This window comes from Melospiza georgiana, chromosome 16 (assembly GCF_028018845.1).
Source record: "Melospiza georgiana isolate bMelGeo1 chromosome 16, bMelGeo1.pri, whole genome shotgun sequence".
In the NCBI taxonomy this organism is placed as follows: Eukaryota; Metazoa; Chordata; class Aves; order Passeriformes; family Passerellidae; genus Melospiza; species Melospiza georgiana.
The window spans coordinates 7,963,574-7,990,070 of record NC_080445.1 but is presented as its reverse complement, the minus strand read 5'-3'; the positions used below and the strand labels follow the sequence as shown (position 1 = coordinate 7,990,070).

At 42.5% G+C, this 26,497-nt stretch overlaps 1 protein-coding gene across 1 annotated transcript; it reads left to right on the top strand.

Moving 5' to 3' along the window:
• Positions 1–9,494: 9,494 nt before the first annotated feature.
• On the top strand, positions 9,495–25,391 carry TMC5 (transmembrane channel like 5). Its single transcript, XM_058035818.1, has 22 exons — positions 9,495–9,568; positions 10,074–10,258; positions 10,637–10,741; positions 11,470–11,562; positions 12,303–12,402; positions 13,007–13,082; positions 13,403–13,651; positions 13,797–13,948; positions 14,481–14,625; positions 15,172–15,327; positions 15,850–16,016; positions 16,656–16,734; positions 17,099–17,196; positions 18,832–18,927; positions 19,517–19,592; positions 20,181–20,314; positions 21,438–21,611; positions 22,003–22,081; positions 22,410–22,505; positions 23,557–23,658; positions 23,952–23,997; positions 24,817–25,391. Exons 1-22 carry the CDS (start codon positions 9,495–9,497, stop codon positions 25,389–25,391), a joined length of 3,057 nt encoding a protein of 1,018 aa, XP_057891801.1.
• The last annotated feature ends 1,106 nt before the right edge of the window (positions 25,392–26,497 follow it).

Genomic DNA, 26,497 nt, shown 5'->3' with positions numbered 1-26,497 from the left:
TTCCTAATGCCACAGCTCAAAAATGCTTCTAAGCATTCAGGGAAGTTCTGGGTGATTGCTTTAATTTTGGGGATCTCATGTTTCACTACCCTGGTAGTTTTTGCTGTGGCCTGTGCATTGTGCAGGGAGCTCTGGGGCAGTACAGGAGATCTGCAGCCATGCCAGGAATGTTGCTTAGGGCAAAACCTAATCTTAAAGCAGCATTAGAAAACTTCACTTAAGTCTATGTAGAATGTGTGTGGTACAGGATAAACATGTTTTACTGAGGTCAGGAGCTGGAAAAGCACTAGTCATTTGGTAAAAGTCAGCAGTTACACCAGCACAGCTTCTGAACACAGAGCAGATTGATTGATTTATCACCAGTTCCATGCTGGCATTAATCCGAAGGCTGACAAGAGTATTTTTCATCTGTTTGCATTTTTAGTCTTGCTGAGCAGAGAAGTTACTTAGGAATGGTTGGTAGAAGTTTTAAGATGTGTGGTTTTCTGGGGAGATAAAATATGCCAAAATGGCATAAGAAGCTACATCAACACAGAAGCAGCTGGGGGTCTGTAATCTACACAGTATTAGCAAAAAGGGAAAAGGCAGGCCACAGGTGTGGGACAGCAGAGCCAGCCTGCTCCTCACCCTGCTTCCTGCTTTGTCTGTGCCCACCCAGTGGTGGCTGTTTGGCCCCTTGTTCAGTTTGAGGATGCTCCTGCTCCACAGCATTGGCCTTTGTGAGGGCCCTGGCAGTGCCTGCAGGGTGCTGGGGGATCCCCGAGTCCAGCTGCAGCGGAGTGAGGAAGGGTGAGGCAGGCATCCCTGCTGAGCTGCTGTGGGGTAGAAATTCATGTCAGAAGCACCACCCCAACACTTTGTTGGCTACTCTGTGTTGCACCCTGCCTGATGCTCAGCTGGAGCTTTGTCCAGTCTGTAGTTTTTCATACCTCTGCATGAAATGGGTAGAAGAAGGGAAAAGAGAAAGGCAAGAAAAATCAGTGTCTCTTGTGTCAGACTAAAGGAGAAGCTCCTTCTGGTGCATACAGAGTACAGGAAGGGCTGGTATTAAACACCCTGTCCAGGAATTGTGGATTATGCTAGAGAGCATATGCTGGAGTTCACTATAATGAACTAATTTTTCACCCTTAGAAGAGCCTTCCTTTAATTCAAGTAAAAATATGTGAGCAAAGATTGTTCCTTTTCTTTTCCAAATGATTAATCCAGCGATTAAGGAAATGCATCCTGTGTCTGAAAACTTCTGAAAACTGTTTCTCTCTGTCCTTTTATTGTGGTGGTGTTGCTATCCCAGGCCAAAAGAAAGCATGTTTAAATTCGTGGGAGAAGGAGAGCGAACGTCTTGGAGCCTAAACAGAAACATAGCAACGTGTTGCACGGTAGGTATCAGCAAAGAACTTCGGGTAGTTGTTTTTGTTGTTTTTATGTCTATTGAGCTGTACGAGCAGGACCTCAGCTCCGCTTTCCGGGGCAGCGTTTCCGCGCACAGCCCGCTCGGGGAGAAGGGAAGGGAAGCGAAGCCGGCGGTCACAGCGGGTCCCCCACACGGGGACCGAGGCGGCCCCGGGCGGTGGGAGGGGCGGGACGGGGCGGGGCGGCGGCACCTGGAGCGGGAGAGCGGGGCCGGGCAGCGTGTGCCGGCGGGCAGCCCGGGAGCGAGGTGAGAGCAGCGACGGGCGGGCGGCCCGGGGCTCTGCGTGCCGGAGAGGCTGGGCACGGCCGGGGTGCAGGGGGCAGGGGCCGAGCGGGGCCGCGGCACCGGGGAGGGAGGAGCCACCGCAGCCCCGACAGGTGCTGCCGCTTCCAAAGGGCTGCTGCTCGTTCAGAGTGATGGAACCGTAAGGGTCGGACTGCGGCATGTCGGGGGTGTACTCGGCTTCTGCTCGCTGCAAGGTGAATGTCCGCCCAGGGCTTGGTGTCAGCCCTGCTGCACGAACGGCGCCTCGCAGCTTTATCGGCCCGTTGTTCACATCCGAGCTTCCTCTGCCTTCAGCCGCAAGGGCTGGTCCCGCGGGAGAACCGGCCACGCTTCCCTGAGGTATTTAGCCAGTGTGTCACCCTTCTCTCTGAGGTGTGGCACTAGCCTGGCTGCGGTCGCAGCCTCGAGCGTGGCATTTCAGTTTGGTGTAAGTTGCGTGTTGGGTGTTCTGCTAGCTAGTGAATGGATGTAGCGCTGTGCTTTCCAGGTTGTGAGTTTTTCGTGTTCCAGGTTGTAAGTTTTTTGTGTTACAACAGGTAACGGGAATTTGTGTTCAATAGGTGGGGAAAATCTCGGGCTCCAGTATTCGTGTTCCTTGTGGTGCTTCACTCTGTTACTCCCTCAAAACACACAGACTTACTCTTTAACCTACAGAGGTTGAAACGTTTCTATGGAGAATACTTAATGTACACCTAAAAGCCAAGTCTTCGTGTTCTGGATTTTATTGCTGAGCTGCTGTCATTAGTAATGCTCTGTTAGTAAAGCAAACCTGCAAAAGCAGTGGCACTGCACGGGAGCTGCGCTGACTTCTGCTCCCCCCCTGTGCCCGAGTGTCACCACTGTCCCCGCGGCAGCCCTGCCACCCGCGGCAGCCTGGCCCTGCTCCTGTGGCAGGAGCAGCCGGTCGGTGGCTCCGGAGCCGCGTTCCAGGTGCGACAGTGCAGGTGAGGCCGCGTGTCCGTCCCTGCCCGTGCGGGGCGAGGGAACAGCAGCTGCAGGTGATAAGGAATGCACTTGAAACGGCACTTCTGCTGGGCTGATATGTCAATGCTCCACCCAAAGCAATTCATCTCTAACTATTTTGAGGTAGTTTTTTTTTTTTTTTTAAACTTTTGGGTTTAGTCTTTTAGTGCTTTTTTGATTGTTGGTTGGTTTTTCCCCCCAAAGTAAGTTTGTCAGAATGACTGTGGTGGTGTTTGAGGGTCTCCAGGACGAGGGAAGAGAGGAGAATCTTGACTCCATGTTTCAGAAGGTTGATTTATTATTTTATGATATATATTATATTAAAAGAAAATTATATACTAAAGAAAGAGAAAGGAGACATCAGAAGGCTAGAAAGGAATGATAATAAAATTTTGTGAGACTTAGAGAGTGTGACACAGCTGGCTGTCGTTGGCCGTTAATTAAAAACAATTCACATGCAACCAATCAAAGATGCACCTGTTGGTAAACCCATCTCCAGACCACATTCTACAGCCATCAGATAGTTATTGTTTACATTTCATTTCTGAGGCCTCTCAGCTTCTCAGGAGAAAAATCCTAGGGAAAGGATTTTCATAAAGTATGTCAGTGACAAAGGACTTTTACCCTGGAGAGTGATAAAGTGCTGAAGTGGTGTGGAATGGCTGCATGGGCGGGTGTAAGAGGAACTGGAACTTTATGGTGGTGTCCTCTTCAGGTATTGGTGAAAAAGTCTCTAATTGCCACTTGTATTGTCCACAGGTTGTGTATGTTCATTGTAGAATACACCCTTAACATGCCAGTAGGCTACATTGCATTTTAATGGAGCTGCATTTTGTCTGGAAAATGAAAAAGTGTTCAGTTTATGTGAAATTATTTGTTAAAAATTTTGAAAACTGCATATAAGGATTTTGACAAAACCAGTTCTCTTCCTTTGACTGGTTCCCCCTAGCAATGTTCTAGTTTCCCAGTATTCCCAATATTCTGACAGATATACTTTTTGTTTTCCCTCAGGGTCCTGTTAAATGCTGCTTGTGCAAATAGTAACAGGACAACAATATTCGTAACAGGAAGTTAAGCCACAAATTACAAACAGAACAATGTCCTTTTTCAGTCCAAGATCCTTGAGTGTATGCAAACCCCTGTTTATTATCCAAAATGATCATGTATGTAGCCTTCATAAGCTTTTCTACTTGAACTGGTGAATGATACTCCTGTAACTGATACTGCTCATTAAAGTACAATTTGCAGGTTGCAAGTGGAGAGGTATCCATTGCAAGTGCAGAATAAACAGAGCTTTCTTTTATGGCTTTCTTTCAGTCAGAACTGTTCTAGTAAGCAGTGTCTTCTAAGAGACCTGCTCTTGTTGGCTGCCTTTCCACTTAAAGCTGAAAATTAATTTTAACCAGGTACTAATTTCCTTTTTTTTTTTTTTTTTTTTTAAGCAGTTATTTCCTTCAAATACAAGTAGCTGTTAATGTTGGTTAATAGACTTAAAAAACTTGTTTTGCAAAGACTTAGTCCTGCTAAATGCAGAGTATGTGACAGACTGCAATTTGGAAATTTAGTCACAAGACTGACTTGCACTGATATGAAATGATTCTTGCTTCAGCCTTTTTTTCCACATAATGGTCACATTATGAGCTAGGTAATGTTTTTCAAGGGTTAAAGAAATAATGGAGAGTTCTGTTTCTTATTCTTGCTAACCCTGCCTCTCTCTGCCAGGTATACTGTTCCTGCTCTTCAGCTCTTTCTAGTTTTAGTAGCTATATATCTCAGTGCTTATGATTTTCCCAATGAATTAAATTTGCCCTTGTGGTCAAATTTAGGAGAATAAAAGCAACAAAGCAGCAAACACAGAGAGTTGCTCTCAAAGGAGCCTTCAGGTAAAGGATTAGATCATTCAAAGTCATTGTCATGTGTACTTCAGTCCACAGGAACTGGGTCTGGGGAGCCTTTTGGGTGAAGAAACAGGGATGTGTGTGGTAGACGAGGGAGAGGACTACAAATTTCACAGAATTAATGAAATATCTGAACTTTCACCCACTCTCTTTATGCAAAAACTGTACGTGCCTCCACTTAATAACACTTTACTGAACGCTTAAATTTAACTGTGTATTGTAACGATTTTCTCGGTGTTTCTGGGGCATGTTTGCAGGTTTCTAAACTCAGGTGAAGAAGTAGAAACCTGTCTGGGACACTGCATACACAAAGTAGCTGGCAGTCCTTCCCCAAAAACCTTGTCTAAGCAACCACAGGTGATACAAAGGATTTAAATTGCAAAGAAAGTGAACACCATGAAAGTACTGTAGTCTTACTATATTGTAAGGGAATTACAAGAAGAATGTTAAATGGAAGGGATAAGGCAAAAAAGTGAATAGGGGCAGAAAAATGGATAAAGAGTAAATAAGGAGCAGAGCTCATGATGCTGAAGAGCAGCTGGAGGCATACAGACACTTTTCTGCTTCCTTCTGGCTGGCTGCTCTCTGGACCCCACTCTTACAGGAACAGCTGAGGGATGGCAGAGTGGGATCTGCATTCTGATAGGTGCCCTTGCACTACAGGAGTAGCAAGGAAATTCATTTGGGCTCCAGACCCAGGAAGCTGTTGGGAGAAACAGCAGCATGGTTGTTGTGAGAGGGATGCTGTCACTCTCTCTTCCCAATTTGCTCATCTCTCCCTATGAAAGACTAAGCAGAAGAGTTTTTAATGCTGCTGCATGTCATCTGTCACTGGGAAGATCTCTTGTAGCAGAGGCACAATTTAGATTGCCTAAGTTGAATTCTAGGTCTAAAATAGCAGAGTTGCTGTTGGTTCCTTAGTGGACCTTACTGACCTCAATAAAACCACAAAGGGAGGCCTGGAAGAAGTGGTGTTTGTTGGTGCTGGCTGGGTACTTTGGCAAGATGCAGTAAAGATAAGTGGCTTTGCTTCCGTGTATGATTCACTTGGTTCCATTGCTAGTACATCATTTAGAGATGAGGTTTTCCCCAGTGCAGTGTTTGGTTAGTGTCAGTACACAAGCCCTTTAGATTTTCTGAGAGCCTTTCCTGGTCTCTTGCATAAGTGTTGAAACTGTTGGAACTGAGACAGTGGAAGAGTAGTGATCAGTGCTGGAGCCCAGCTGCTGATGCAGAATGTAAAACTCCAGCTTGTCTCTCAAACTCACTTTTGGCTTCCAGAAATCAGTCTGGTTCTTTGTCATCATGATGTGTGGAACGCGTTGAACAGGACAGGCATTCATGAATAAAACTTGGGTAACAGTGAAGTCCTGTGTAGTCATACCCTACAAAACTAAACAATCTTTATGGATGTAGAGCACATTCAGCCCTCTGAATCACTTCTTCCATGAGTTCTATTCCTGTCATTCAACATTATTAAGTTATGTATGATGCAGTTCTGGAATTCCCTGTGTTTATTCCATTTTAAGATGTGTGCCAATAGGATTTACTTAATGAAATCTTTTGATTACTGAGACATTACAGGTAAGGAGCTTGAAGGTCTAAATGGCTTTCCTTAAACTTGATGCCAGGACAAAGTGCTGTTTTGGCAGGACACTCATGTTTGTTTTATTATATTCTACATGAGGATTAGTGTCTATAACAGAACATTACCTGTACAGGAAGGGATGAAAGTAACCTGGAATATTTTGTCAAGGCTGTAAATCTGTGACTTGAAGGCAATTTTTTTTTCTGGGAGATGATTCAGAAGTATGCGTCTGCACTGCTTGGAGTTTCCTGGTCTGTATCATTACGGGGTTGAACGATTTAAGCGGGAGGCACCCGCCCTCCACAGATCTTCTAACTTATTTACATATCAATGGTCATTAAACCCACTGACCTTAAACACTGCTGTACTCCAGAGAAGGTGCACAGATTTGTTTGTTTCAGCAAGATAAGTTGCTTGCTGAAATCCAAAAATGTAACCCACAGGAGGATGCCACTCTGCAGAGGGAAGATTTGTCAAGATCCCACTTTCTGTCTTTCACAAATAACCTCTGTCTTCCAGCTATGTCCTTCCCTTCTTAATATTGTTTTAAAGGAAAAACTAAGTCTAAATGTCCTATCTTTTCCTGGAACTATGGTTTGCTGCATTCCATCATAGGGTGAAAAGAGGAAAGAGATGGTTTAGTTTGAGCATTACCTGCTTTGGGCTCTTTCCAGTGAGTTGTGACTGGTCAGAAATGTATCAACTGCCACATTTGAATTTGCCTCTCCATATGTGGAAAATTTACTTCAAGTCATTAAAACTTTGTGAGTGGAGAAAAAACTGTATTTTCAGATGTGTTCAGTGTTAGACTGTAAATATCCCTGTGGATTTTCATAGTGATCCTGGCATGCAGTGCATCATGAGACCCAAGAAAACAAAGTGCATAATGACAGAGCCAACAAAGAATCTTGGGCTTTTTTGAGTTTATGGAAGAAGACTTTATGGATAAGCCTTGAGATCTCTCAAATGAGTAAGAGAAAGAAATGCTGGATAGATTTTTCAGCCAGGCTGATCTGTTTCTTCTGGTTGGTTGATGTCAGCAAGTTGGTTGATATGGATGGCTGATGCTTTCTGCCAGTTTGCTTCTGGGTAATGCTGAGTCTGCACAATCCATACACTTCCATCAAAATGTCTGTGCTCTCTACAGCTCCAATGAGGACCAGGCAAGTTGGCAAACTCTTTAGATCAGTGCTCAGCTTTCCAGCTGCCCTGCTGGCAAACTTCCCAGCTTTTTGGATAGCTGAGTCCAAGAGAGTTGGGTTCCTGGGAAACCAGTTGAAAAAAAATAGAAAAATGTAATTTTGCACACTCTTCAGAGGGAATTGTCTCAGAATTTTCTTCCCCTGAGAAAGTAATGTTTCCCTCTTGAGCTTTTCATTGCAGTTTGAAATATAAACCACATTTATAGAAGGTGTTTAGTTTTCCAAGCAAGTCTTTGCAGAAGACCACGATACTATTTTTCAGGAATCATTTCCATGCTTTTAAATAGAATAGCGGGACAGAATGTACTAATTCCTGAAGGGTTTGTACAGAAGTTCAGATATATTCTGAGCTAGTTCTCAAGAGATCACCAAGAGCTAAGTGCTTCCTGTCAAAGGAAATCTACCTCTTCAGGAGATTTAAGCTTCTCATGACTTTTAAGTAAGAGCCTTGGATTTCTTTCATGTAAGAGCCTTGGATTCATGGGGCATTTATTAAGTTTTTTTGGAGATGAGGAAAGAAGGCTTTGCTAACTATACTTGTGCTTTCATGAGAGCCTCACTCTGTAGGTGTGAAATTGTTGCCTGAAGAAACACAAGTGTCACTTAGGAGGGATTGTTTCTGGTTTCTTTTTGGCACTTAGAAGAGATTGTTTCTGGTCTCTTTTTGGCACTTAGGAGGGATTGTTTCTGGTTTCTTTTTGGCAGCAATCACACCCTGTTTGCATCAGCAGGGTGATGCACTCTGTGTTCCCATTGCCTGGTGTGCTTTTACTGGATGTGCTGAGTACCTGGGCCTCAGAGCACCCTTACTCATGCTGTAATCAAAGTGTAGTCAGTGTTCTGATTCAAATGTTGGACTTTGAGTTCAATCAGTCCCTCATGTTTATAAGCATAATTCTGCAAGTCAGGGTGCAAAACCTGGGCAGTGTTTTACAACTACATCACACTGCAGGATTTTAGACTGTGTTCCAAGCTCTTAAGGCATGTAAATGACATAACAGTCATTAAAGAGCTTCTTTTGACAGAGTAAGATTTTGAAAAGGCCTCAGAAACTAGACACCTTATAATTATCCATTTTGAAGCTACTTTTCATATAATACTTCCTTTGCTACATCACAAATAAAATCCACTGCAAATGAAAAAGTTTGTTGAGACTCTACTGTTAAATAAGATTCAGCTCTGCTTTTCTAGGAATGGAGCTGAAATAAAAATAGGTTCAGATGGGTTTTACCAGCTTTGCCCTTTATTGTTTATTTTTCCCTTCCCTGCTGTGGAATAGCTTGCCAACTTAGGAAACTTACATGGTGCCTTTAAGAAGAAATGCTAAATATAGTTTCCTTTTTTATTTTGAGTATGATTTTTGATTAATTGCAAGAACTGCCTGCTTAATTTGGATTCTCTTCTTCTAATGTAACATTCCCTTTTTACTGGCTCATGAGGACTCCCATTCAACAAATTCTAAGTCTGGCTTGTTTAAGATTAAAATGGAGCAGTCTATGAAAAATCTAAAACCAGGCCTATTTAAAGGATTGAGGCATTAAACCATTAGAAGAGCCCTCATTAGGAATGAGTCTCCAGATGTTGTCAGCTCTGTACAAAACCACAGTCCCTCAGGTCCCTTATTCACAACTAAAACTTAGAAATGCACTGCTAGCAAGGAACAGGGCAGGCTTCACTTCCTCTTTCATTTTGGAAATGGAGTTAAATTTTTGGAGAAAATTTGTGTATTTGGCTTTTGCTGTTTAAGGAGGAGAGAGAGAACTTTATTTTTTTTCTCAATATTTTGACATGCTTCTAAAGCCTGGCCTCATTAGTGTTGGGAAAACTTCTGTGGCACTGCAGTTCTTTCAGTTTGGAGAGACTTAACTATAGAGAAATATGAGTTCCTATTTGACCTGCAATTTCTGGTGAACCCCAGTTTCCCAACAGTGAGGTGATGAAGTTAAAACCACTGCTGATTTGTACTGGTTCATGTTATTTTTTAGTAGAGTCTTCTAAATTGCTAAAATGGAGTTCTTTCCTTTTAATTTTTATGCACCTGCATCTGTTTTGTAATCAGGTCTCTAATCAGTCATCCTTTTAACATATTAATGAAGCAGTAGAGACAAATATAAAGAACATTTCATCCTTCAAACCAAGGACTTGCCATGTCTTATCATTACAATGAAGCATTTGAAAATCCAGACTACCACTTCTCAGAGACACTGGAGATTGATAGAAGGTGAGTTTATTTAATTTTGCTCTGGGACTGTGCCATAAGAAATATTCATTTATATGCAGAACATCTTCTCTGGAGCTTTAATTTGTGGATTTATTTGAATCCCTCCTTTATGCTTTCATTCTCAGACAAGTTTTTAAAACTGTTACTAGGAAGGCAGCATTCAAAGAAAATGATGTGTTTACTTTTTACATGTTGGATGAATTTTAGTTAAATTTATTTATGGCATAATGTTGTACATATTTTTTAGCTCAAATAATTTTCACAATGGGATATAACCTTGCATATCTTTGTTTTCCGAGCCAGTATTCCTGCTTAGTTAGACCTTCAGGTGGAGAAAATTTTAGCTTCTTAATTCATTTGATGACCAAATCAGAATTATGTTGTTGAAGTTCTAAATACAAAATATCTCTCAGTATCATAGCTTGTTTTATAACATACTCAAATTCAGGATACCTACTGAGGGTTTTTATGACAGTCAGGATTTTCTTTTTCATTGCTTACCCAGGGGGAGCTCTCAAAGGAACCCATTCTCTCACCAAACTCCTCATGATTCATCTCAGTCTGATTACTATGGAGAGCACAGAGGCAGGGAGCAGAACTACCCTGTGGCCATCCCAATGGTTTCCCTGGGCCCTGGTTCTGACTACAGCCAGGATTTACCCAGCACAAGTCCATATGGGAATTTCACAGGTATGTAATTTCTCATGTGACCAGCTTAGAGAATGCCTGGAGCAAATAACACTTGGCTCTGTCCTGAGGGAGTCCTGCTGCTCTGCAAAGCTCTACTTGCTAAATATTTTCAGCCTTATGGTTTTTTTAAACAGTTCATGTGTTTTATTAGCAATTCCAGGGATTGTGGTACTAACAGATGGATAAATATTGTTTTGTATGGACTGAATAAGGTGTTGAGTACTAAGATGTACATTGGGGTGGAATATGGGAGTTTTGTTGAGGGACTAGGTTGCTGTGTTGGCACTAGATCTGTGTTTTGTCATAGGCTTGGCATTCTGTGTCTGTAAATAACCCAGAGCAGTTTGCAGCTTTGTGTAACTCTGATTTCCTTTAAAGAAAATATTTCCTTTGAGCCTGAGCCAGAACTGACTTACACCCCACATTCTACCTCCTATATGCTGGATTATCCCTACACTCATGGAATTTCCAGTGGATCAGAGGGTAAGGATTGTGGTGCATCACAATATTGCATGTCAGTCTTGCCCTCCATAAAATAATACTAATAAATATTTTAAAGCCTTCTTGTTCAGGTATGAATACCTTCACATAATAAAAGGGGTCAAAAGTGGGGTCCTTCCACATCAGTGAGCTGAGCTCCACGCTGGGATGTGACACTGGGACTGGCCATTATCTCACTGGGAAGGCCAGGCAAGGGAAGCTGTGGCTAAACTCATCTGTGTCATGGCTGGGAGGCAGATGCTTTTCAGGAGTGTAGTCACCTGTTTGAATAAGTGCACGAGAAGGTGCAGAGAGCAGCTGCATTTTGGCCCCAGGGAAATGGGAGTTTGGCACATAGAACTTACTCAGCATGAAGGAGTGTGATTCCAAAATGATCCCCTGAAGGCTGGGGAAGGATTTTTAAAGAAAGGCCTTGTCTTCTAAGAAGAAAGTCTTGAATAGTGAAGGTGTGCATTTGTGAACGGGTTAGATGGAGTTCTCCATGACAGCTGAAGACTGGGTTCAGCCCCTCTTTTCCAGCATTTATCTGAAAAATTTCTTGTGCTTGTCAAAGACAACCAGGAAAGTGAGCGGGGGAGTGTGTTTGTATGAAGTTAGTGAGATTAATGGATACACTTTTACCTTGTTCTTGTCAAAGTGAAATTTGAATTTCTTAAGTAAATTGTCAGGAGTCTCTGGGCTTCCTAAGGAATGTGTGTTATCCAATTCAGACAGCTTCATTCGGAGACGCAACCGAAGGCCCCCCGATGAGATCTTCATGACTTCGTCCAGCATGCCTGAAGCAGATCCAGTGTGCAGGGAAGGTAGGGGTCTAGATAAGGGGATCTGATTTGACAGTGTCTTGTACAAGGATGCTGTGGTTGATGCTGCTCTGTTTCTCACCAGAACTGTGTGTTCAGTCCTTCTGTGGTCATGGGGACAGTTTAGGTTTGTGTTATGGTAGTGATTAATCTTTTATGCTCTCCTAACACACTCAAATCCCATGATAAATGACATTAAGTGCAGTATGAAGGTGTTAAATTGTAGAAAGAAATGCTGAGCTCTTTATCAGAATTTGTTTGACCAGCTAATAGATTGTTTTCAGCCACTGTGCCTAGAGTTAGCATCAAATTCCAGCTATGCAGAAGCAGCCCGATTGCCAGGTCAGAGAGGTGTGTCTGTGGAATAGGTAGTGATAAGTAGGAGCACTGACATAAACTAAAATTACAGAATAAATAAAGCAAAAGTTTAATTTTCAAGTCAATATGTAGCATGATAGAAGTGCAACTATCAAGCATGATCAAGTGGACCAGAATCTTGGAGTTTTGTCAGTATTTAATTTTCCTTTATATGGCAGCTCTTTGTATGAACATTATTGGACTACTTGCATCTGATTTAGAGTTCTGAGGGAGCTGAAGATATTCTGGGCAAAATAATTAAGTCTCAGCTTACACACCTTGGTAGCAGTGTAAATGAGGGATGTTGTTATATCCATTTCAGGTTGTGTATAAAATTTACTGTATTGTTATCCCCAAATTTTGTTTTTTGCATGGGTTTGATATAGAGGAAGATTTAATTGGAAGTCTTGCAAGTATGTCCAGCAATGAAAGGATTAAAGCAATCCAGAAGATGCCAAAGACCATGAGAAAAAAGAGAGAGATCAGGTAAAAATAAAAGTTTGTGTTTAGTTTTAAAAACATTTACTTCTAGCAAATGTCTGTAAATGTTTGCAAATGTTTAAAAACATTTATATCTAGCTATCAACTATGGGAGTTCGCCATGTGCTGAGTTTTGGTTTGCCACTTTGTTTTAATGCATTCTTAAAGAGTTAATGTCTTGCAAGAGAAAATAATTTAATGATGCAGATAAGAAGAATCTCTCACAGTAATATAAAACAGAATATCATGGTCCTGAGATTTGGTTATAAATGATGACCAGAGATTTATTTTCAAAGTAAACTTGGATATTGGTCATTGAAAATGGAGAAGAGACCATATGATCTCAGCCATCCTTTTGTCTCCTTACAAAATATGTGTAAATTCTGCTGCCAGTGTGAGTTACTGGAGGGGTTAGAACATGCTGTCATAGCAAGGACAGGAGCCAAGGTATCAGCTGATATAAAATGAACCAGTAAGAACATCTCCATGTTGTACTAATTCTGTTTGTGTGCACAGAGCTGAAACTGTATTTGCAGCATCTTCTTTGGCTTCTTGATTCAATTATAACTCATACTATAGTGCTTGTCACCCCTGCCCTGCTCTTCCACAGAAACAAAGTTCTGAAAGAAAGAACCAAAAAATCACGGCATCGTGGTGCTCAGTGGACACGGGGAGCACCGGGAGTGGTAAGTGCCAGAAACTTCTGTCAGCCACAGCAGAGCAAACCACTCTAGCTGCAATGTTAGCACTGCCTCCAGAGGAATCTGGTGTCTTGCTTCATGTTACCTACCAAAGATCCAGTTAATTGCTGCAGTGTTCATTAGCAATGCCTTGCACAGCAGGAGCACTTAGGAGCACCAGTTCACCATCTTATGGTGCATGGAGTGGCGCAAATCCATTCTGAACATCAAAATGAGACTGCAGCATTAAAATGTGAAGTTTTATTCTATGAAGTTGAGTCCTGTTTGCTTGCTGAGATAGATGTCTCTCCTGTTTTTCCCTGCAGTCATTTCGGCGATTTGGAAACGCCCTTTCAGAATTTTTTCAACAACTGCGGCCATGGCACAAGAGTCTGAAGATCATTGGTGCTGAGTTTGGAACAAGTGTTCTTTCTTATTTTGTTTTCTTGAAGTGGCTGCTAAATTTTAACATCTTCTCTTTCCTCATAAACTTTGGTTTCATCACAATTCCTCAGTTTCTGGCAGCAGAACCAAATAACCTTTCATTCACGGGCCTGGAGCTGCTCACTGGAGCTGTAAGTATTTAAATTTAATCACACCTCTGATTTCATGATAAGGAATAGGACAGCTCCCACCTCCAGTAATTTTTCTTCAGATGATGATGCTTCCTACCATGGAGGTGAGAGCAAATATTCTGAATGATGGCCCTTGTCTTTTCAGGGTTATTTTCAACAAACAGTTCTCTACTATGGCTTTTACACCAATGCTACAATCAGTAAAGTGGAGAATGGTCCATCCTACAACATGCAGCTGGCCTATATTTTCACTGTTGGAATATATTTTGTCATCTGTTTTCTTATCTTGTTGTTCAGGTAAACTGACTGTGAATTCTTGTTTCTCTTATATTAAGGGGAAAATACCCACACAATAAAAAATCCCATCCTCCACCCAGTTAGAGGTAATAATTACTTGAGTATGTTTCTGTAAGTCCCTATTTACAGGTGTAGAGTTTAAGTAGAAATTTCTGCTCAAAAGATAGTCTCCAGGAATCAAACCTTTATTACAGAAATTAAAAATAACTGCAAAATAGTGAAGAACATACAGAAAATCCCACTTCAAACTGGAAATATTGTGATGCCCTTTTGTAAGCTGTTGCTCCTAATATTGTTTCTAATTGATGTGGCCTTACAGAGGTAAAGATTGTCAGCAACAATCTTGAGATGGAAATGCTAGAGTTTCTTACATTAAAGTTTATTTTCCACATTGTTGTATGTGACATGCTCTGACATAGGTCCAATAAACTTGTGATGGGATGGAAAAACTGACAAATCTCCCTCCTTGCCCTGTGTACAGACTTGATGAATTTCCCTGTTACACATCTGACCAATTTAATTTTCATTGCAGCATGGCAAGACTCTTCTCCAGTAACTTTAGGTTTACAAAGGCATCCTCTGTGAATGCCAGCAAGCTGCTCTGTACTTGGGACTTCAATATAACTAATGAAGAAGCTGTGAAGCTGCAACAGAAGAATCTCCTCACACAGATAAAGGTACAAACCACAGGAGGTACACAACTAATGTGTGTGAGTCATTCTGTTGGAGACTTAGTTGTGCATACAAATTTGTGTGTGCACATACAAGTCTCTGGCAGAGTAACACAAGTATGCTAGTCCTGTGCCTAAGAGATTCAAATCTTCCTGACTTCCTGAGTTTCATTTGGTCTGAGCTCCTGGCATTGGCTTAGCTGCTTGTTTCCCTTTTCTCATTGAGCTACATATAAATATTTGTGTGCTTCTGTTCTATTGAACAAGTCTCTGTGACTATTAAATATTTGCCATACAGAGTATTTATTCAGGTTTTTCTCCTTCCTGCTATTTAACTATTTTATAAACAAAAGGCAGGCTGGAAATATTTTCTGTGAAACTTGACTTCTAGGATAGGAACACAAAATTGCCCAGTAAATGTTCCTAGGATATTACTCTGCCCATCTTCTAGAGCAATAATCTTTCATTCAGTTTCTCTGGTAGTGCCCTGAAACAAGTTTTGCCTTGTGCTATTGACTAAAAACTTCTTTATTAGAAATTGTTTCTTTGCAGGAAGATCTCACTGAAGTAAACAAAGAAGTTGTAAATTTTTCTGTGATGGAGAGATTTGTTCATATTGCTACTCATCTCCTTGCTTGGGTTGTTTCCCTGGCAACAGCAGTAGCTGCTTGTGCTGGTGTTTACTTCCTCTCCATTAATAACCTCGAGGTAAGGCCAGAATTTGCATTTTTCCACACAGGTATTTCACACTGAGTGTGAACTCTGTTAGCAATGAGGAGCACAGACAGAGTTGTTGTTGTTGCTGCCAGAGCACACACAATTTCTGCTGGCCCTAAAGAGCTGCTTGACAAGGCCTGCCCCACTGGGGACTATGGCAAGAGTGAGGGAGCTGAGGGATCTGAGCAAATCTCCCTCCTCTCTCCAGCAGCTGCTTGTCTGGGCCCATGGTCAGCTTAGGGACAGTGCACCTGGTGAGAAACAGCAAGAAGCAGCCCCAGCAGGACCTGTCCCTTCTTCCCCAGGAGCTGCATTTGGGCTGGGGCTCCCACCCTTGGTCCCACATAATTTAGGGGAAGGGGAGAGGGTCACTGTGCTGCTGCTCATGGGCCCCTAAAACATGAGAACATCAGGGAGGTGAGCCAGGGGCTTCCCTGTGGACACACCTTGAGACAGCATTTTGGTTAAGGCTCTAAGTCTGGGTTGTTTCATTATATTTTTTTCCTCTCTTAGCTGTTTATGAAAGGGTATAGCAATGATCTACAGAGACAATCTGCCATGTTGGTGCTACCTGTGATTGTGTCTCTCCTCAACACATTGGTCCCATTCCTCTTCTCCTGGCTTGGGCACCTGGAGAAGTTTCAGACTCCTGGACAGCACATATATGTCACTATTGTCAGGTATTTCTTGCTGCCACCTCTTAGTGCTTTCAGCCTGAAGTTGTCTGAGTTCTTTTTGATACAAAGCTGTGTCTGGGTGGTGTGGGGGGAATAGGGAGCTATGGAGGAAAATTCATCTTCTCCAAAGGCTTCTGTACACTCTTGTCATCATGACCTTTTGTCTTTCATGATCTTCTGGATGTTATATCTGTGCATGAGGGTGAGGAATGGTTTCCCTCCCAGCTGGGTGCACTGTGACCTGGGCCTGTAGCACTCCTTGATGGCCTCATGGCTGTTGGCCCCTCACCAGACAGGGAAGGGTAATAGAGAGAGAACTGAGATCATCTCACTTAAAAACAGATGCCTGGCATTTACCCGGCCCAACCCCTGGTGTCCCTCAGCCCTCCCTCCCCTGAGGAGCCCCCACAGCCTGCCAGCAGCCTGTTAAGCAGATGTTGTGCCAAGGTTGTCATGCCCAGCTCCCCTCCTGCCCGGACAATAGAACAATGCCACACCTGAGCTCCCAGGAGAGCTCCTGCTAGTCCTGGCACTCTGCAGTGCCAAGAGGAGGTAAAAAGTGTGACCAGTGGTCATCCTGCCATCACTCCCTCCAGGTATGGACCAGCTGTTGGTGCAGTTACTGTTACTTCTTCTTTTTAGAAATATCATCCTGAAAATCTCAATTGTTGGAATATTGTGCTACTACTGGCTGAACATCGTGGCTACCTCAGAGTCACAGGTAAAGTTTCAAAACACAAATCTATGACTTGCAGTGCCAGGTTAGGAACCACTTGGATAAGAGACTTGCTTCAGCAAAGAGGAGCATGTGTGTTGTCTTGGGAAGCTGAGTTTCCTACCCTAACAATTGTTATTAGCAACTTGAGACAAATCAGCAGCAGGAAAATATGAATGGCCCAGCTCAAGTCTCAGCTGGATGGCAGCATTGTTCACTGGGAAGTCAACCATGATTTGCTAGGCTGCTAGAATATATTTGATCAAGATTTCAGATCTTTGATTAAGTTTCAGATACCCAAGCATTTGGGAACAATAGCATAATTTTTAAATTCTAGTTTGATTTGGTTTTTTTCTTCTGTTTCTTAAAGTGCTGGGAAACTTTGGTTGGCCAAGATATCTATCGTCTTGTTCTAGTTGACTTCATATTTTGTTTGCTTGGCTCTTTCTTTGGAGAGTTTTTACGAAGGTGAGTTCTACTTTTCTAATCTCCTTTTCATTCATTACCCAAAGATATGATCTGTTTTCTCCATGTGAGAAAAGTCCAGCAGAAGCATGAAGTGGCCATGAAGTTTCCTTGATTTTCCCTACCAGGCAGAGTCTCTGTGTACATGCCTTGTGTCTATTGCTGTTCCTCCTTAGAAGGAGGTCAGTGTGTCCTTTTCCCCTTTGGAGATGGAAACACATGCAGGGGGGAAGCCACATTCTACTCTCATGGATTTCCTGAGACTGAGGTGACAATCAGTTGTCTCAGGCCAAATCCATCTTCTCTGCACAAGCATGGGCACACTGCTGCCTTTCCTTGGTGTACCCACTGTGATTTTTCCCCTCTCAGTATGTCACTACAGTGCCCACAAGTTTAAATCTGATTTTATCAGTCTTATTAAGCATATAATGAGTCTCTCAAAGGTAGAAGTGTCCAGCATGATAAATGAGAAAGTATTGTGAAGTGGATGTAAGGAAAAAGTAATTTACTTCTGACATCTGTTGTTCTTAGTGCCAAACATTGCTTATGGCTTAGGCAATATTGAAATGCTTGCCAGCTCTACAGAGCATTTAGATCCCTGGCCATACTTTTGTGTAGGAGATCCATTGTTTGCTCTCTGCCCATGATTTGAACAAGACTGGTTTACAAGGTAGGGCTTTGTTAACTTCTTCTTTAATTTGTACAAGACAATGTTGAGAAGTTCTTGAGGACTTTTCCTCCACAGCTCTTGCCAGTGTACTTCAATCCTCCTGTTCTTGTTGTGTTCAGTAGGAAACCACCTCCCAGCAGAAAGTCACAGAGCTAAAATTGCAATGTCAGCTGTGATGAATGGCCTCCCATAAACTGGGCAAAAGCACCTGACGTAGACATGAAAGGTTCAAAGTACAATTGCTTGTATTTAACATTTTGTGCTGAGAGTAACCTCCTGAAAGCCCAGCTCTGTTGGTGATGCAGTTGATAAGGTGGTATCAAGATGTGATAGTTACCAAAATCTTTGTTGCTCTCACTACAACGAGCATAAAACTGTCTCCCCAGCTCAGGAAAACTGAGGTGACTAAAGGGGATTGTTGGTCCTCAGTAGGAATCCTCTCAGTACTTGCTCACCGGTCTGTTTCAGCTCCTTGCAACCTCAGTTAGTTTGAAGTAGGATGTATTTGAGGGTACATTAAGAGTATCAGTGTACAAATTTCATTTTTTTTATTAATGATTAAAATTGTCATGACCTGAAAAAGCTGTTACAGTTTTGTTCTGAGGTCCCTTGCCATTTCAGCTGCTTTAGCAGAAGAATACTTGTGCTTGAAGCCACAAGTAGTTACTACAGTATAGATATGTCTGATACAGTAAGAAATCCTTGTTGGATCTCTGTTTCAGTTGTGTGCAACATGTACTAGGTCTTTCTTCAACCCTGCTTTGTTTTACAGGATTTATTTTTGCCAAATTGATTCATTTTTGCTGCGCTGTCTAATGAACAAGTTGTGGCTCCTTTGTATGACAGTAATCAGCCTCTGAATAATTTGTCACAGATGCTTGTTTTCAGAAGGCCATTTACAGGGATTTCTACAGAGGACTTTATCATTTAGCAATTGCTGTTGAACTATAGTTTTTTTTTCTCCCCAGAATTATTGGAACTACAATCTGTGTGAGCCTGGGGCTGCCAGAATTTGATATCGGACGAAATGTTTTAGATTTGATCTATGCACAGACTTTGACCTGGTAAGTGTTAAACTTACAGCCAAAACTTCATTTGCATGTAGAACTATCATGGAAAGAATCTTATTCTGTTTGTGGGTGTTTCCCAGAAAGAACAGGATAAATAACTGGGAGATGAGCTATTCAGTGCCTTTGGTAGGGACTGTGACTTGCCAAAGTAATTATGTGTAACAAAGCAACAATACCTTCAGTCAGTAATTTACCTGCTGGCCACCTGGTCTGGGAGAAACCTGATGAGTTCCTGTAGGAATATCCTGAAGTTTTGTTTACTTCCTCACTGGGATGATGTTCTTGATAAAATACTCTCAGTATTAAATACTGGAAAAGATGCTTGATTTCCAAGAATTGAGTATGTTACCCCAATTATAAGAGGGTTCTGCAGACCTGTGCATAATATGTGTGTTTGAGATTGCGTATTTTCAAAGGTGGACTTACTGTTAGAGGATCAAGGGTAACAAAATCACATTTCCAACTAATCCCACACTATCTGTATATGAAGTTATTGTGGTATTTTTCTGCTTTCAGTGCACTGAGAACTGAATGGTGACTAGTGAAGATGTAACTTTTTTCTCCTATAAATCCTTCCTTGTAGGATTGGTATCCTGTTCTCACCTCTCTTGCCTGGCATCCAGATGATAGCATTTCTTATAGTATTTTTTGTGAAAAAGGTAACAAACTTTGTATGTATTCATCATAATAAAGTAATAAAATTAAAGGCAGGAGAATTAACAGTGGGCAAGTGCATATGTCAATATAGACATTTAGCCTGTGGCTGTGTCTTTGGCCTCTCAGTCACTCCCCAGCAACTCCCCTCTGTGAAGTTATCTAGGTGTAAGCAGGGTGATTTAGCTGAAGATCACGGTGGAAATGTCTTATTTTCAGAATTGTTTGTCTTGGTAGTATGACCAGATGAGAAGTTGTTTGTTAGGTCATGAAGCAGTTTGTAGTGTTGAATGTAGAAGAACAAAGCTGTAGGTAGAAAGATGGATTAAAATTTCCCTGAACCGTGAGTTTGCATATGCTACAAAAGCAAACTCTACCCAGCAGACTTCTGAAGAACCCATCAGAACCTCATTTTGCTTCTTACTATTTTAAGACTATATTATTGAAGTTTTATAAAACTACACTCTATCAAATTCACATAAAAGTTGGTCTTGGAAATTTCTGATAGATGCTATTTCAGCAATTTCAGATTGACTTAAACCAAGCTGAAGTGGCAGGTAAGAGCATTCCAAAGCACCTTCCTCTCTTTAAAGGTCAGTCTGATGAGGAATTGCCAGCCCCCTCGTGAAGTCTGGAGAACTGCTCAAATGACCACATCCTTCATTTTCCTGCTGTTTTGTCCTTCCTTCCTTGGAGTCCTGTCTGTCATTGGGGTCACTGTCTGGAGGTATGGAAGATCGCTGTGCTGTGTGACCTGATACCAGGCAGAGGATCTGAATTTCTCTATAAAAGAAGTTATATTAACTGCTGGTGGAAGGTTTCAGGTGTTCATGAGTTGTTTTGTGCTCTGAAAACAAGATCTGCTCTGTGAGCTTCTGAGAATGTGACTCACTGAGTAACTCGTCCCATGAGGAAGCAGGAGGAGAAACAAAGTTGCATTTTGGATTCCTGTTTAAAGGCATAAAATTTTACTTTTCCTCCTCTTAAAAAAGTATCTGTGACCAAGTCCTAGTTCCCAGCTTACTTACAGTACTGGTGATTCTGGGTCTGCAGCAGAGAAACACCTGGGAAAACTTAGTTGAGGTCAGCTCCTGGATTAATTCTGAACTTCAGAGGCTCTTTCTGCAGGCAGGCTGACCCTGTAGTAATGGATCTGGGTTGTTACCAGTATTTCAAAGCTGCTTTGGTTCTGTGTGTGTCACTCTGGCCACAGGAAGGAGGGCAGCATGGATGCACTTTTCTCTTGACAATAGTCAGCAATGTGATTTCAGTATTTAGTGAGACACATGAAATCAGTTGGGATGAAAGCTGTCAGAGCTATCATTTCCTGAGGGCAAGTGGGAATTTCAGACTGTCTGGAGTGGTTCAGTTTCAAAGCAAACACTTTCCTCTTTCAGTCTACCTGACAATGATAATTCTTACAATGAGCTGTCTTATCTTACCACCTTCTGTTGTTACTGAAGATCTGCAGTGACTCATGTCCCTGAAGGCAAGGTGAAATGATTTCACCTTGTGGTGAAATGTTAAAAAAATCCAATTTTTCAATTTCCTGTAGTGTGTGCTACAGTGATTGACAGGTTATATTTATGTCAAGGTTGTGCTTCCAGGGCTTGGTGCTGATCCATTGCAGCAAGGGCTCATGTCTCACTGCATTGTCTGAGTGGGCATTTAATGGCTGGAGAGGAACACAAGTTAAAAATGAAATACAGATCATGGAAGTACCCTGGGAGTCCAAAGACATTAGAGGGCTATAGAAAACTGAGGAGCATCTTGATGTACAAAATCACAATATTAACTAATTCACTGGTTAACATACAAAGCTTTAAGTAGCTGTTTTTCCACACTCTCAGGCTAAAGCCTTCAGAAGAATGTGGCCCTTTCAGAGGTTTGCCTTCCATGTATGATGCAGTTGATGAGTGGATACAGACACTGGAAAGCTACACTGCCTCAAAATGGGTAGTGTGGATCTACCACAATTTAATTGCAAGTGAACTTTTCTTCTTCATCATCTCTACTGCTGTACTGTAAGTATCTGCTAATGAAAAGAACTAGAAAAAGGCCTTAAGTGGAAAAAACTGGCAATGACAGAGTCATTCTATGTTATTTTGTTATCTGAAATGCATCTTGTATTGTTCACTCACTTAAATGACCTCTCATCTTGAATACAAGTCCACAAATTTTTGGGTCTTTTATAAAATAATGTTTTAAGCAATTTCATGCATTTGCCTTGTTTTAGGCAAATCCATGTGTTTGCCATTCTTTGTGTAATTGTGTACATCTATTTTCTGTGTGTGTGTACAGAGATGTGTATATTTAAGTCTTTTAAGGGGTTAAAATGAACAAGATACATTTCTATCTAGACACTGACTAGAATAAAGTGCTCATATAATGGACCTTTTATTTTGTTTTGTTTAGAATTGTTACTTATCTTTACTGGCAAATAATACAAGCAAGAAAGACCATGATCAAACTCTTACATAACCAAATTATTAATGTAAGTTTGGCTTTCATTTGTATCTTTTGTATAATTTGGCTTCTCTGTTGATTGTCTCATCCAGCTTTGTGGGGCTGTAACCTGTTTTTCCTATAACTGTGCAAAGGAGGGTGGGAGTCCTTCCTCATGGGAGTTACAGGGAAATTTAACTCACAAAGAGCTGCAGCAAAAGAATTTTATCTTCAAGATGTGTTGCTGCAGCTCCCTCTGTAGACAGATTATTTTAGAATAGAAGGAATTATTTTGGTCACTGGTTACTTACAGGCCTTGATCCTTTCAAGGATAATTAGTGCATTCCAGCTAATGATCAAATATATCTTGACTACAGGCAGGACAAGATAAGAAGTTTCTGCTCCAAAAGCTACAAAGAGAGCAAAGGGCAAAGAGAAGAAGCTCGTCTGGCCTGGGAGGAAGAGGCCAGCAGGTCAGTCTGACTGCTCAGCTGCTGCTGTTTAATTGCTTGGGGCAGGTCCATGGGGCTCCTCCAGCTGTGCAAACAGCCTGCTGCTTTGGGAAAAGGCTATACTTAAAATTTAATCTAAATGCTTGCTACTTAACTCCAGACAGCAAAAGGATGCTGTGTGAAAGTTCCCTAATTATTTGTTCCAGGTTGGAATTCAATCTGGATATAGAAAAGTCCTTACCCTCACCAGATATAATTTATGGTTATGAAACTTCAAGAAAACATTCCTAATGTTCGTGTGCAGTGATGGTCACCAAAGGGTTTGGTCACACCTGAACCCTGCCTAGGCTAAGGAGGAGGCTGCCTTCCTCCCCAGCAATGCATTTCCTTAGGGGGCTGTGATTTGTGGGTATTTTCAGCTGAGGTAAAACTGAGTGCTTTGACCTAACCCCCTTTTAAATCCCATACAACACTGATAACTAAACTTGAATTTATTTTTCAAGGCAGTCCTGCCTGCTGAGCCATCAAACTAATGCTAAAATGTGGATATATATGTGCTGTCTGGCGTTTTTATTTGGGTTGAGTAAATACTCCTTGACCTAAATACAGATAGAGCAAAAGTATTTGGTAGGTTCCTCTCCTTCCTCCCAAAAAACCAAATCCCCCTGTATGACTGTCTGTCATTAAAATGATTACATAAATAAAAACCAAGTATGGATAATAATTGATATTGTTAACTATAAATATGTGTGTGATAATACAAATAAATGTTGACTGTGAAGAGGTAAGCTGAATATGAGGGACATTTTCTATGTGCTTGGGATTTTCAGACAACATGTGCTTGTGTTGAGTGTCACAAGTGGGACTCCTGAGAGGGAGATTTGTCACCTCCCACATGTGGATGTTCTTGTAGTTGTTAAGATCAGATTTCAGAAGGAGATGCCAGAATGATCTCATTGTGGATTTAGCAGAAAGGCCGTCTCCCTGAGAGCAGGGAGATGAGCAGTGCTGACCACACAGTCACAGCTGGAAGCCAGATCACAGACTGCTGATGCCAAACACTGTTTTTCAGAGAAGCTCCTCTTCATACCACCCATCCATGCAACCTGCCCAGGAGGTGCCAGGCTACCCAGAAAGGGCATTTGACAGACGCCAAAACACATCCCACAATGAGGTGAGATGGTCAAAAGAGGGAAATGTAGATTCCCCTATATAGAATCTGGGGTGTGGCATAGGTGATGGGTGTATGTGTGGCAAAGTCCTGTATGCTTGAAAATAACTTTAAAGATTGACTTGAACAGATATAAAAATGTGATCAGAACAGCTATTGAACACTCATAATCACAAACTTGCTCAAGACTTGCAGAATATGGTTTGGTTACAGATAACTGGTATCTTTTCAAATACAAGATAACACACACAGGAGGGAAACCATGACCTAAATCTGCTTGTGAATTTTGTTTTCAGCATCCCTTTTCTGTTGAGATCTCAAGCAGCAGTGACTTTTCACCAGGTAAGCAACTAAGATGAAACACAAAAAACTTTTAAAAATTCAGCTCAGTAAAAATGTTTGATGTACAGACACAGTGTGTGACAGCTGCAAGTCAGGGACACAGCATTTTAGCATCTTGTGTAGAGAGAAAACAAAATGACTGGGTGTTGCCATCTTATTGCAGGGGTTCCATACTGCTGTCTTCTTATCACAAAAGTTCCATACTTTCTTGGTGTTTCTCATGGACACCTCCTCACAGCACTGACTCTTTCTTCTGCTCAAAGCAGCCACTGACTCCAGTTTCCTTCTCAACCTCCCACCCCACTCTTTTATAGCCCTCTTCTTCTCATTGCTTACAGCTGTGTCCTGTTAAAGTCAGGTCTGATCCTGATCTTTGATAATTGGCCCAGCTGCAACTCCTTAGGGGTAAGATTACTTTCTACACTATCATTATTTTCTTATATTCTATCCCCCTACAACTGGGCTTGTGGGGTGAATTTTTTCTACAGATTGTGCTTTTTGGTAGCTTGGTCTGTGTTGGTGGTGACTTGTAAAGACCGACCACCAGTATTTGTGTACTAGAGAGTATAGGAGCACCCAACAGACAGACAAGAAATTTAAATCAGTTTAGAAACAGACTTCACGTGTTGCTGTGAAAGGGGGTAGAGTCCCAAGAACATCACCCTGCTCAGGGTAAAATAAGGCTATGGGACCTTGCATGGCAGTCTCAACTCCATGTAACTTCATTGCAAAGACTTGACAGAAGAGATCCCTGCAGAGCAGGGGCTGTTCTGGCATTGAGGCTGCTCCCTCTAACGCTGTTTGCCTTGTGCCGAGCAGGCGCTGAGCCCAGCCCGCCCGGCCGGAGCCCCGGCACGTCCCGGGCCGTGGCGCTCGCCCTGCGCGCCCGGGCAGCGGCGCTGGAGGAGGACAGCGATGGCAGCAGGGGGTTCCAGCCCTGGGCAGGCACGGACAGCGATGGCACCGGGGGGTTCCAGCCCCGGGCAGGCACAGACAGCGATGGCACCGGGGGGTTCCAGCCCCGGGCAGGCACGGACAGCGATGGCACCGGGGGGTTCCAGCCCCGGGCAGGCACGGACAGCGATGGCACCGGGGGGTTCCAGCCCTGGGCAGGCACGGGCAGCGATGGCACCGGGGGGTTCCAGCCCTGGGCAGGCACAGACAGCGATGGCACCGGGGGGTTCCAGCCCCGGGCAGGCACAGACAGCGATGGCAGCAGGGGATTCCAGCCCTGGGCAGGCACGGACAGCGATGGCACCGGGGGGTTCCAGCCCCGGGCAGGCACGGACAGCGATGGCACCGGGGGCTTCCAGCCCTGGGCAGGCACGGACAGCGATGGCAGCAGGGGGTTCCAGTCCCAAACCGGCAATGGCAGCGAGAGATTCCAGCCCTGAGCAGCACCCAGTGAGGGCACTGCTGCAGGAAGCCATCCTCTCTTGCACTAATGATAAAAGAATCTCTCAAACATCTTTTTTTTTTTTTTACGTCTAAATGGAAGGAAAAAATATAAGAACAGGTTGTAAAACGTGTTGGGACTTTGGATTTTTACTGTGATAGGGACTATCCCCCTGTTGGGGTAGTTTTGCAGCAGTGGTGTTTGGTGACAGCCTTCCCTCAGGACTGACATCACCTCCATGCAATAAGGCTCCCTCCATAGCTGACCATGTGTTGTTGGGGAACTTGTGCCTAACTGTAAATAAAAGTTGTATGTTTAAAAATATTTTTCTAACAGTTATATTGTTTTACCTGTTTTATCAGCTTTTATCTACAGTATTGGTTAAATAAACAGAAGTATATTAAAGTGCAGTTGTTTTTAAAGACTGAGACATTATAATGGCTGTGAAATAACTTGTGTGAACCGAGTTCATTTTTCTGAGCCATTTTCACAGTTTATTAGTCACTCAAAAGTAGCTTTGATGAAGCCATCAGAACTAAGAGTGTCTACTTATCAAATTCTCATCTGTGTAAAACTATTGCTTGTAAACTGGAACTTTACATGTCTTTTTCTATAAAGGATTGACTGGAAGTAACACAACTAAGACTTATTGTTTAAATTATTTTTTTATCATACATGACTATGAGATTTCATGCACCTTCTGGTTATTCAAGACCACAACTTTGCCACCACCATGACAATTTGTTTTGTTTTGTTTAGCTCATTTTCTACTAGTGCCTGTTTTTTTCCTGCCTTGTTGCTCTGGGAAGAGGCACATCTTTTCATCTTGCTCATAATTTAGGCTGGAGACAACCCAAAGCCAGCCACCACAGGCACAGAGAAAAGGACAAACTTTACACACAATGCCAGAGCAGAGATTCAATGTTGTTTCCCTGCACATACAGCTGCTGAGCCTGGCTGTGGGCATGGACATGGACCTGGTGTTTGCACTGAGGATGGTGACTCAGCAGTGCCAGAAACTCCAGCAGCAACCAGAGTTGGACCTTTGGAGCAGGGCCCTTAGCCATGAAGAGTCATTGCCCTTCAGTGGGCTCAGCAGTAACA